This window comes from Bombina bombina, chromosome 6 (assembly GCF_027579735.1).
Source record: "Bombina bombina isolate aBomBom1 chromosome 6, aBomBom1.pri, whole genome shotgun sequence".
In the NCBI taxonomy this organism is placed as follows: domain Eukaryota; kingdom Metazoa; phylum Chordata; class Amphibia; order Anura; family Bombinatoridae; genus Bombina; species Bombina bombina.
This window is the reverse complement of record NC_069504.1, coordinates 178,994,204-179,007,745: the sequence shown is the minus strand read 5'-3', so window position 1 is coordinate 179,007,745 and position 13,542 is coordinate 178,994,204. Positions and strand designations below refer to the sequence as shown.

The following is a 13,542-nucleotide window of genomic DNA, read 5'->3' as shown; positions in this document are numbered from 1 at the left end:
CAGCTTGTACTGTCTGATTTTGCAACCAGTAACGTGCGCTCAGGAATGTGGTGACATATATTTCCTCGACCCCTGTAAATCAGCTGTTTTAAGGAGGTTGGGCCTCTAGCGCATGCGCAGTGAGTGCCACAAACACATTCCTACCCAGTAGACAACTTATTTTAAAACACTGTCTTCTTTCAACCTCATCTACTGTTACTATGTTACATGCATAGTGCTTAAAAGGTCAGTAAAGTATAACTTTCCAGTTTACTTCTATTATCAAATTTGCTTTGTTTTGTTGCATCCTCCTTTTTTTATGCGCATCTAAGTAAACTCCAGACCAGTAATATCCTATTGGTAGCTAGCTGGTGATTGATGGCTGCACATATATTCTTCTTGTCATTGGCTCCCCAGATGTGTTTAGCTAGCTCCCAGTAGGACATTGCTGCTCCTGACTCTTGAACAAAACATTTGATAATAGCAATAAATTGGAAAGTTGTTTAAAATGACAGGCTCTATCTGAATCCTAAAAGTCAGGAAAAAACAAACAAAACAAAAAACCTTGATAAATAGGTGCAACATTTTACTTTCCCATACATTTAGCTTGAGTTCAAACGTGTAAAAAAGTTAACTTTTGAAGTTTAGATTGTAATCTTCTAGTATTCTAGAAGTAGACACTATCCATTTTTGTGTTGTTATTATTATTTTGTGAGATTGTTTTGTTATTGAAATGCTTTATTTGTTTTTCAGTTGGACCAAGCCAATTCTGAGGAAAGGTTACAGGCAGCGTCTGGAATTATCAGATATTTATCAAATCCCTACAGATGATAGTGCAGATAACCTTTCAGAAAGATTGGAGAGGTATGGTAAACCAGTACATAAATAATGTATTTCCCCAGAAATGGCAGATGAAACAGATATAAAAATTTTTATCTGGTATTTGATCTCTTCCTAATAGCACTCTGCATAATTTTAGGCACAGGTGCAATGTTCATTGAATGTGTAAATAACTCCACGTGACCAAACATTCATTTATTTATACAACAATGACACATGATTTTATATTTTAATAACCATTAAATTATATGTCATATATTGTAGCAGTTCCTCTTTAGTAAATACATTGGGGCATATTTATCAAGCTCTGTGTTTCTGGCGAGCCTTCAGGTGCGTCGGAAACACAAGTTATGAAGCAGCGGTCTAAAGACCGCTGCTCCATAACCTGTCCACCTGCTTTGAGGCGACGGAAAGACATCGCCAGAAATCAACCCGATCAAATACGATCGGGTTGATTGACACCCCCTGCTAGCGGATGAATGGCCTCGAATCTGCAGGGGGCGGTATTGCACCAGCAGTTCACAAGAACTGCTGGTGCAATGATTAATGCCGAGAGCGTATGCTGTTGGCATTTATCGATGTGCAGCGGACATGATCCTCAATATCTGATCATGTCCGCTCGCACAATGATAATTCGGCCCCAATGTCTTGAAATGCATTGGCTGCCAGGCAAATCAAGTATAATATGAAATTGTGTTTATTTTTTAAACATTTAACATTTTTTATGGCAGGCCTGTCTGAGAGGGGCACCCACCCAGGGCCCCACGCTTTTGGGGGCCCGCACTTTCAGGGGTGACGGTATGAGAAGGTGCATTGTATATCATGTATTTAGTTGATGAAGAGCGTTTATGGTACCAGGAGGTGTATATACAGTTTTTTTCTTTATAGTGGTACAGTGAATGTTGGGACAGGGGGCAGGGCATACAGGGGTGAATGAGAACACTGGGCTGAGGGGCCCAGAAAATTTGTCTTGCCCAGGGCCCCACAAATGATAAGGTTGTTCTTCTTTAATGGTATGTCAGAGGTTCATTAAAACTTTTGAACATGAAGTAACATAAAAGTAAGATAACTTGATCTGCAATTGGCCAAATTATACAATTTTTCAGCATATGATCATGATGACGTGTATACATATTTGCAAATGCATGATCTTTGCAGGATTAATTCTACGCTGCTGTATAATTGAGAACATTAGAAAGATTTATACAATGCACAATAGAATAACAAATATCAGCATATAGGTATGCACTGCATTTAAATGGATATAAACAGTCTGTTTCATTGTTGTAATAAAAAAAACATATAAAGCTTATACTCTAGAAATTCTTTAAATATGTATTATTCATAATTTAAAATAGATTTGACCTTTTATTTCTATTTCTTTAACTTAATGAATGCATTGTCCATTACTTCTTGTAAGGGGGCTGGGGTCTCTACAGTAAGACATATCTAGCTTGATGTCATAAATCTTCTAGAGTAAAATGAGCTGGTTTACCAATCATTGAAAGTTGGAGAGACAGGAAGTCTGGTTCTGCTCATGCTTAGAAGAGGCAGAATACAACCTTAGCGTGTCTGCTTTTAATCCCTTTAAGAATTAACCCAATAGACTAATATTATTTGGTAAGACAGAACAAAGACAACCATCAAAATTTAACATATTTATGATGTTGCTAATGATATTCTATAAAAAGCCATAACCATCCTGGATAAAAGCAGGTTGGTTTTCACAGGTAGGTAAAGGACCTAAAAGACCTGAAATAATAAATGTTCCTTTCATTGTAGTGGGTTTTCTAATTATGAGAATCGGAAGTAAACACTACAGACTTCACAAGACTAACCCTGCTGCATATATGTTCTTATTTGGCCTCATCACTTGGCATAAGATAATGCAAAGCAAACCAAGTGTTGTTGGCAAAAATGACAGTCCTTGTTCAGTGTGGTTTCTCCAAATAAGAAAAGGATGGGGAGGGGTTGTTCATATAAACTTGCAGCAAATAAGGTGTTAATGTATTCACAGAAGATGGTTGGTTTGATAATTGCAAAATATTTTATGCTTGTTACTTCTTTTATTATTATTTTTTCCAAATGCAAAGTATGGCTTCCAGCCAACAGATTCATGTCAAGAACTATTTAAAGTTCTGCCCCATATTATTTGGTTCTTGATCTAATAATGGAAAATGCAAAAATAGATCTGATTCATATAACACCGTTCAGATAGATAGCTGTTAATATATTGCAGGTGCATCTATCACATATCTGCAAATAATTGCACTTGCAATTCAATTCTTAGAAAGGAACTAAACAAACCTGCAATATTATGAAAATTGTCTTGCTTTTTCAGTTTATAAAGTTTATCAAAACATATACTGTAGATATATTGTAATTAACAACAGTGTTAGTCATAGAATGTAAGAAAGTATTTGATATAGTTTAGGTTTTCATTGTTCGAGAAGATGTTACTGTCAACAAGTAATCTACGTCTGCATTGTTACAAGTTAGAATAGTTTGTCTTTGTTTTCAACTTGCTATGTATTGGAGAAAATCCAAAAACTTAATTTGCCTGTTATTTGTGCATCAAGACTACATATCCTGGCAGTTTTTTATTAAAAAAAATGATAATTCAATGTGACCTTTAACTGAATTAACTCCCTGCCGTGAGATCTATGGTTAGGTATTTAAATCTGCCAGATATGTGAATGAATCAATACTGAACTTACGTTATCAAGACCATAATGTTGGATCCTAGTGCTGTTTCTTTTTTTATGGCCTATTTACTGAGCTTTCAAAGTTTCCTTGGAAATACCTGTGTCTGTTCAGCAATGTTAGAAGTAAACTTTACACATGCCGGATAATGATGTTTTTTTTTGTTTTCTTTCTTTTAGAGAATGGGACAGGGAGCTGGCAACTTCAAAGAAAAATCCCAAATTAATTAACGCACTGAAAAGATGTTTCTTCTGGAAGTTTTTTTTCTATGGTATTTTATTATATTTAGGGGTAAGTTATTGCTTGTAACTCTTTTCCTTAGACAATAGAACCCGCTCTAGTTAAAGTACAAAAATACTTATTTGTGTTGCAATGGAATGAAGTGAGAATTTTATATTATGTATTAAAGAAGTACAATAGGGTCATATTTTAGGGCATTTTACTATTGTACTGTTGCTTGCAAAGAGATTAAACTCATAGGGCCCCATTTAATAAAGTCCAGACGGACAAGGTTTGTTTCTGCAGAAAGCCGGTAGCAATATGCTGCCCGTGTTTGACATTGCACAAGTGTGTGTTTGTGCAAAGTTTCTCCCCCGCTCACAATAGCCCAATGGCACATGAGTAGGGGCTGTCAATCACCCCGAGCCAATATGTCCGGGTTGATTTGAATCCACCAGTTAAGAGCTGGCATAAAATTTCAGAAGCAGTGGTCTGATGCAAGCCAGCAGCAAAGGGTCTCCAAATCTGCATACGCACCTTAATAAATAAAGCCCATAGTGAAAATCAGCTCCTGAGCAACAATGCACTACTGGTAGCTATGTGAAGACATCTGGTTAGCCAGTAAGAAGAGGCATATGTATGTAGCCACCAATCACCAGCTGGCTCCCAGCAGTGCATTGCTGCTGAGCCTACCTATGTATGCTTTTCAACAAAGGATACCAAGAGAACAAAGCAAATTAGATAAAATAATTAAATTAAGACGTTTTTTAAATTGCATTCTATAAATAATGAAAGTTTGTCTTTACTGTCTTAAAAGCACAGAAGAGTCCAAATTAAGCTTTCATGATTCAGATAAAATGTGAAATTTTAAACAACTTTTTAATTTACTTCTACTGTTTAATTTGCTTTGTTCTTTAAGTATCATTTGTTGAAGAGCTAGGTAGTCTGATAGTAGCTTAGGAGGGTGCATGTGTCTATAGCAGTCTATGGCAGCATTTCTATATACATTGTTACAAACACTGCTGCCAGGTTGCTAAAGACACGTGCACGCTCTTGAGCTTACCTAGACCTACTCTTTAACAAAGGATACCAAGAGAACTAAGCAACATCTATAATATAACTAAAATGGAAAGTGTTTAAAATTCAATATTCTATCCAATCCATTAGTTTTATTTTGACTTTACTGTCCCTTTAATACTGTGGTATTTATGCTAATATATGCAACAGATTAGGTCCTGGTAACAAAGGGACGGGATTTTTTGGCTAATAATGAAACTTATTATCCCACCATGGCACACCTATAAGGGACCTGCAAATCAAATTAAACTTTTAGTATAAAAAAAAATCCAAAATCTTACTTCTATTATCAAATGTACCTATTTATTTTGGTGTCCTTTATTGCAACTTAGTTCCTTTCCATGAGAGCATACTGAGATAGGCCTGGGAGCCTACACTTGTCTTGAGCACTATATGACTATGATTAACATTAATAAAAAAAAAATGTTGCTGTCATATTATGCTCAAGATAATAACTTTAATCTAATCCTAATTTAAATGGACATGAAACCTACATCCCCCCCCCCCATGATTTAAATAGAGCATACCATTTTAAACAAATTTCAAATGTATTTCTATTATCAACTTTACTTTTTTCCCTTGGTATTCTTTGTTGAGGGAACAGCTGCTGTTTGCTAGTGCTACATACAGGTGAGCCAATGACAAGAGGCTTATTTGTGTAGCCAACAATCAGCAACTAGCTCCCAGTAGGGAACTGCTACTCCTGAGCCTACCTTTCAACAAAAGATACCAAGAGAACAACGCAAATTAGTTCAAAGAAATACATTGGAAAGTTGTTTAAAATTGCATGCACTATTGGAATCAGGAAAGTTTATGTACTATAATACTATACTATTATTTATTTATTATTTTGTATTTACTGTTCCTTTAACTTGTATTTTATATTAGGACAATTTACAATGAAACGAACTTCCCACAATTAATAAAAACACATATATACATATAAAAATTTGACCATGTAATTGGATTAGGTTTTCTAATCTTACTAAAACCTTTCTTTATATAAATGCTATAAACACAATATTACAAAATGTGCTTTTATGATTTCCTTTTAGTTCCGGATGTATTTTGCAATATTAATTCTATTATAAATAATATTTGCATGAAAGTTTCAATCACAGTGTGCACTACAAACTTCAGATTAAGGTTTTATAAAAAAATGATGTCACTTAAACAACTAAAGTCTTTGTTACATAGCACACCTTCATTGGAACTAAATAAATATTACAGGTGAACAAGAATTTTATTGCCTTCTGGAAAGCAAATCTTGTTTAAGGAAATAAAGAGTTTAGTAATTTCATTGAAACATACATAATCAGATTAAGTTTATTTTATGACTAACTTTATCTCATGTAATCATGAGTGTACTTAAAGGGACACTCAAGTCAACATTACACTATCATGACTAAGATATAACAAGCTATTTAAAATACTATCCAATTTGCTTTTAGTCTCAAATTTGCTCCATTCTTTTGGTGTCCTTGTTATAAGAGAATATCTAAATATGAGTAGGAGAATTTGTGTGCCTAGATCAATATGGCTGCAGTGCTGCAGCAACATCTTTACACTTTTAAACGGGCAGCACCTTGAATGGTCGCAATATGGGTGGCTGTGTGTAGACTGATATTAATCCACCAGTTATCAGTAAATCTAAGAGTCATCTAACCTCATATTCTAATTATCTGGACTCTGCAATCTATGATTTAGCATTTTATGTTATATTTGAGAAACTACCACATTTATCTGATCCGGAGCGTTGAGGCCTATGCGGCCCTGAGTGGAGAGGCTTTTTAGAGTTACTAAATCGTCAACAATGGTAAACATGGAGATGCAAATATTTCAAGAGCTGGAGAACTTACTGTTACAACATTTTGACCAAATTGCAGAGGATTTATCTAAGTCAATACAGTCAGTCACCCACGTGGTCTCATATACCCCATATGCTGTTGCAGTGCCAGTATCTGCACTCTCATGTTTCAATGTCATGGACACTAAGCCCACCTTTGATTCACACAATATGCTCACCTGTATCCATGTTAAATCCTGAAGTGACTGTATTTATGACGACCAGGTTTGATATCCCATAGTCACAGTTTAGAGAGTCCAATCCTCTTCTGAGCTTATAGTTCAAAGTTTGTTTTCCCTATAGAGTAGATACAGACATTCAACTCTGATATCTCCCTATCAATAGTATCCCATGAATACTAACAATGTTCATGTTTTTTGAGTGATATATTTTTATTAAGTCTTAATAGGTTTATGGGCATTTTTAACAAACTGTTAACAGGCAGAGACATGGTCATACCTAGTAAACATGTATGTAGGCATAAAAAGTTATAGGATCAATATATAAAATGATAGTCTATAGTCATGTTATTTATCTAATCATTGGAGACTCTGACCCAAATCTTATGTAAAGTCAATATAAAATTTGATGTTGTATTAAAGTTATTCCCCTTCATTGTTGGCACCAGACCTACATGCCATATGTTCTATATACCTCATTATCCAATTAGGGATTCATGTATGTTGTCTTGCCATTTACTCAGGATACTAACTATTGGCGTTATACTACACTTGCTGTATTTTTGCTGTTTAGACATGCTTATATGTAATGTGCCATTTTATGCGAGATCTGATGCCGCCTAGTTTATATATTCTCTTTTAAAGTTGTGCACCTGCTGTTATGGTTTAGGGTACTGTTTCATAAATCAGTCTCACTTTGGTGAAGAAACCAGTGTTAGCTATATTATTTATCTATTTTTTGCTTCTCCTCTCAATTTTGCTTATTATTATATTGCCATTTTGCTGGAGGATGATAAGATCATGTTAACATTGCTAGTATATATACAACTGTTCTGACCTCCGCAGTATAGTCTAAATGATATTGTTATATTGTATATAATGTTTATGTGTATATATGTATTTACAGACATGTATACACATACTGTATAAACACAAAAATATATATGTACATACATATAGACATATATAATTGCATTGAAGCCCTTTGCAGTTAAAGGGACAGTATACACTCATTTTCATATAACTGCATGTAATAGACACTACTATAAAGAATAAGATGCACAGATACTGATATAAAAATCCAGTATAAAACTGTTTAAAAACTTACTTAGAAGCTGTCAATTTAGCTCTGTTGAAAACGTAGCTGGAAAGCCCACTGCAAGTGGGAAATAAGACCCTCCCCCTTCTTTTGCATATGAAAAGACCCTTTACACAAACAGGAGCAAGCTGGAGAAGGTAGTCGACAGTATTCACATAAAACTTTGGGGCTTGGTTAGGAGTCTGAAAATCAGAGCAATGTTATTTAAAAATAAGCAAAACTATACATTTATTTTTTTAAAAAAACTTTATGGGCTATATAAATAGATCATCTACAAAACATTTATGCAAAGAAAAAATGAGTGTATAATGGCCCTTTAAGTAGATGAACTTGAAAAAACATATTTATGCAATATTAATTTTTAATAAGGTTTGAACTATGCATTTACTGCAAATATTTGTCATTGCACTGTTCTTCACATAGCAGAGTATGTTCTATGTATTTTTAAATAGTTATTCCTGTAAATATCTATATATATCTATACCTATATATAATTATATATATATATATATATATATATATATATATATATATATATACAGGTAGCCCTCAGTTTACGCCGGGGTTAGGTTCCAGAAGGAATAGTTGTAAATTGAAACCGTCGTAAATTGAAACCCAGTTTATAATATAAGTCAATGGGAAGTGAGGGGGATAGGTTCCAGGCCCCTCTAAAAATTGTCATAAGTAACACCTAATACATTATTTTTAAAGCTTTGAAATGAAGACTTTAAATGCTAAACAGCATTATAAACCTAATAAAATAATCACACAACACAGAATATATAATTAAACTAAGTTAAATGAACAAAAACATTTTCTAAACAGCATTATAAACCTAATAAAATAATCACACAACACAGACTTCACTTGCAGTTTTCTGCAAACAGTTCTTTCTATGCATTCCAATCTGGACTGATTTATAGACAGGAAGATCTTGTTCCTTTGAAATCTGCTCGATAGCTCAGGTCTGGTGCTGCAACACAAGTGGACAGCTCCACCTACTGGCTATTTCAATAAATGCACTGCTTCTCAATGCTTTTCAATAGCAATCACATGACTGGAAAAAAAGGTTGTTATTCTGAAACGGTGTAAATTGAACCGTTGTAAAACGAGGGTCACCTGTATATATATATATATATATATATATATATATATATATAGGTATAGATATATATTGTACCAAAATATCATACCATATATATATAAATATTTATGAATACATAGAACATATTCTGCTATGTGCAGAACATTGGAATGTGAAATATTAGTATTTTCATGTCGGGTTAGTTCACATGAGAATATGTGATCAGGTTTTTTGCGCAAGAAGGGTGTTTTTTTTCTTTATTGACTTTTGTGGGGGAATATGGGAATGTGCTCACAATATTTTAAGTTCGGCTTTTTGCACTCGTCGGGTTAGCTCACAAGTCAAAACAGTTTACTTTCAACTCATAATACGAGCGCAACCCGACGAGTGTAAAAGCTTACATTTATCGCAGTTAACGCTCGAGCAGGAGCATTAATTAGCGCTCCACTCGTAATCTGGCCTTTAATAATTCAGTTTATAGGGAATAGTTTATTGTATACATTTACAAAGTAGATGCTAAAACATTTTATGCAACCAAAAAAAGGGCCAAAAAGAGGAGATTTTGAACTAAAAAGTTAATTATATAATTTATTATTTTCACTGCCCCTACTGACTTCTCCTTAATGAACAAAGGCACCTGACTTGCTTTTGGCAATGTACTGACGTGGGTTTGCTATAAATTATGTGGTTTTCCCATTACTTGTGTTCCAAGCCTCATGTATGTTGTAGTTAATAATTTTATATTTTTTGAATTTTGCATGTCTAAAGAAAATAACCAATTGCTGCATCACGATTACTAGGCAAAGTGTCACGTTGCAAAATAAATTCTTTGTTCATTCATTGAATATTATTATTATAACTGCTAAATATATTGTTCCATAAAACTGGCATACAGCTTGCTTCAAGAGTCTCTTAAGTTGGATTTCTGCCTAGGAAACATAAACAAAGGTGTACTGTACACAATGCCATTGCCAAAAGTGTCAGAATAATAATGGTAGGGTGAGTAAAGCTGCCCTGCCAGAATTCAGCAGGACGTGATAGCAAACTAGGCCTCAGTAATCTGAAGTGATTTAACATACTTTAGACTGAAAACAAGGGACTCATGTAATAATGTTCAGTATAACTGGGGTTAAAGAGCTATGTTAGCACAAACCAGAAACAATTTAAGGTATTGCACAAGAAAAAACATTAGGCAGCTCTGATTTAATAAATTACGTAACAAAATAAAGGACACTGAGATTGTAATATAAAATGTTTATGTGTAATACAAAAGAAACAAAAAACATTTGTAATATACTTTATTATTTTGCATCATTTGCTGTAAAATGGAGGATTTTTCAAGGCTACAAACTGATACACAAAGTGCAGACTTTGCAAGGCTAACACAAATTGGCTTTGGTAGAGAGGATAAGATAAAATACTGAAAAACAATGCAGATTTTACCAAGGCTAAGAGGCCTATTTATCAAGCTGTCAACCACAAATACGCCGGAATTCCCCAGCGTAATTGTGGAGAAATTGATTTGACCTAGTTATCAAATCCTACAGACTGACAAAAGTTAAAATTTGTGACGTAACATATGATCCGCCAGTCTCAATCCGACACAGATCGATGCTTACGTCATTACAGATGTTTCGAATACAAATTCGGCACTATCTGACACCTTTTGCCATTTATAAAATTTCTAACAGGTACACTCACCACTATTCCAGCCCAGCGTACCTGGTTTTCAATCCGCCACCCTGGAGGCCGCGGATGCCATAGGAGTCAATGGGAGTCTGAAAGCAGCGAAAGCTTATGTTCGATGCTGCCAGATATCCCATTGATTTCTATGGTAGAAAACAAATTCCGTTTACACCTAACACCCTAACATAAGCCCCGAGTCTAAACACCCCTAATATGCCACCCCGACATCGCTGCAATCTAAATAAAATGTATTAAGCACTATTCTGCTGCTCCCCAACACCGCCATACCTAAGTAAAAGTATTAACCTATCCCGCCGCTCCCAGACCCTGCCGCAACTGTAATAAAATTATTAACCCCTAAACCTCAGGCCTCCCACATCACTACTATTAACTAAACCTTTTAATCCCTAAACCGCCAGCCCCCCACATTGCCATAAACTAAATTAAAGGGACAGTCTAGGCCAAAATAAACTTTCATGGTTCAGATAGAGCATGTAATTTTAAACAATTTTCCAATTTACTTTTATCACCAATTCTGCTTTGTTCTCTTGGTATTCTTAGTTGAAAACTTAACCAAGGAGGTTCATATGCTAATTTCTTAGACCTTGAAGCCCACCTCTTTCAGATTGCATTTTAACAGTTTTTCACCACTAGAGGGTGTTAGTTCACATATTTCATATAGATAACACTGTGCTCGTGCACGAGAAGTTATCTGGGAGCAGGCACTGATTGCCTAGACTGCAAGTCTGTCAAAAGAACTGAAAAAAGGGGCAGTTTGCAGAGGCTTAGATACAAGATAATCACAGAGGTTAAAAGTATATTATTATAACTGTGTTAGTTATGCAAAACTGGGAAATGGGTAATAAAGGGATTATCTATCTTTTAAAACAATAAAAATTCTGGTGTAGACTATCCCTTTAAGCTAATAAACCCTAAACCTAACAACCCGCTAACTTTACATTAAAATTACCTCATCCCTATCTTATAATAAATTTAAACTTACCTTTAGAATTAAAATAAACTATATTAAACTATTAATTAACCTATCCTAACTATTATACTAAAATTGCATTAAACTACCAATTAATTTAACTATATTACATATTTAAAAACCCTAACCCTACTCAAATTATTGAAATCTACAATTAAAAATTACTAAATTACAAAAAAATAAAAAACACTAAGTTACAAAAAATAAAAAACACTAAGTTACAAACAAAAAAAATCACAGTATCAAAAATAAAAAAACAATTACACCTAATCTAATAGCCCTAACAAAATAAAAAAAGCCCCCCAAAATAAAAAAAAACCCTAGCCTACAATAAACTACCAATGGCCCTTTAAAGGGCCTTTTGCGGGGCATTGCCCCAAATAAATCAGCTCTTTTACCTGTAAAAAAAAATACAAACACCCCCAACAGTAAAACCCACCACCCACACAACCAACACCCCCCAAATAAAAACCTATCTAAAAAACCTAAGCTCCCCATTGCCCTGAAAAGGGCATTTGTATTGCATTCTATTGGCTGATTGGAATAGCCAATAGAATGCAAACTCAATCCTATTGGCTGATTGGATCAGCCAATAGGATAAAAGCTCAATCCTATTGGCTGATTGCAACAGCCAATAGGCTTTTTTCCCCTTTAATTCCTATTGGCTGATAGAATTCTATCAGCCAATCGGAATGTAATGGACGCCATCTTGGATGATGTACCGTAAAGGGAAACTTCATTCTACAGTGACCATCGTAAGAAGAGGATGCTCAGCGCCGGATGCCTTGAAGATGGACCCGCTCTGCGCTGGATGGATGAAGATAGAAGATGCCATCTGGATGAAGACTTCTTCCGGCTTTGATGATGACACTTCTGCCCGCTTGGATGAGGATGGAAGTCTGGTCTTCGAAAACTGTAAGTAAATCGTTGGGGGTTAGTGTTAGGTTTATTCAAGGGTTTATTGGGTTGGTTTTATTTTTAGAGTAGGGTCTGGGCAGTAAAAGAGCTAAATGCCCTTTTAAGGGCTATGCCCATACAAATGCCCTTTTCAGGGCAATGGGGAGCTTAGGTTTTTTAGATAGGTTTTTATTTGGGGGTGTTCGTTGTGTGGGTGGTGGGTTTTACTGTTGCATGGGTATCTGATATCTTTGGGGCAATGCCCTGCAAAAGGCACTTTTAAGGGCCATTGGTAGTTTATTGTAGGCTAGGTTTTTTTTATTTTGGGGGGCTTTTTTATTTTGATAGGGCTATTAGATTAGGAGTAATTCATTTTTATTTTTGATACTGTGGTTTGTTTGTTTTTGTAACTTTGTGTTTTTTTATTTTTTGTAACTAAGCGTTTATTTTTTTGTAATTTAGTAATTTTTAATTGTAGATTTAAATAATTTGAGTAGGGTTAGGTTTTTAAATATGTAATATAGTTAATTTAATTGGTAGTTTAATGTAATTTTAGTATAATAGGATAGGTTAATTAATAGTTTAATATAGTTTATTTTAATTCTAAATGTAAGTTTTAATTTATTATAAGATAGGGATGAGGTAATTTTAATGTAAAGTTAGCGGGTTGTTAGGTTTAGGGGTTAATTGCTTAATTTAGTTTATGGCGATATGGGGGGTTGGCTGTTTAGGGGTTAATAGGTTTAGTAAGTGGTATTGATATGGGAGGTCAGGGGTTTAGGGGTTAATACATTTATTTAGTGTCGGTGGGGTCCTGGAGCGGCGGGATAGGGGTTAATATGTTTATTTAGTTGCTGTGGAGTCCGGGAGCAGCGGGATAGGGTAATACTTTATTTAGGTTGCGGCGGGGTCCGGGGGCAGCGGGATAGGGGTTAATAACTT

The 13,542-nt window shown here is 34.8% G+C and overlaps 1 protein-coding gene across 1 annotated transcript in view; it reads left to right on the top strand.

The window, feature by feature from the left end:
- The window catches only part of CFTR (CF transmembrane conductance regulator), a 345,866-nt gene that overhangs the window by 76,134 nt on the left and 256,190 nt on the right, over positions 1-13,542 (top strand). Inside the window, exons 2-3 of the mRNA XM_053716685.1 lie at positions 733-843; positions 3,702-3,813. Coding sequence (XP_053572660.1) covers positions 733-843; positions 3,702-3,813 — 223 coding nt within the window. The remainder of the gene's footprint in view (positions 1-732; positions 844-3,701; positions 3,814-13,542) is intronic.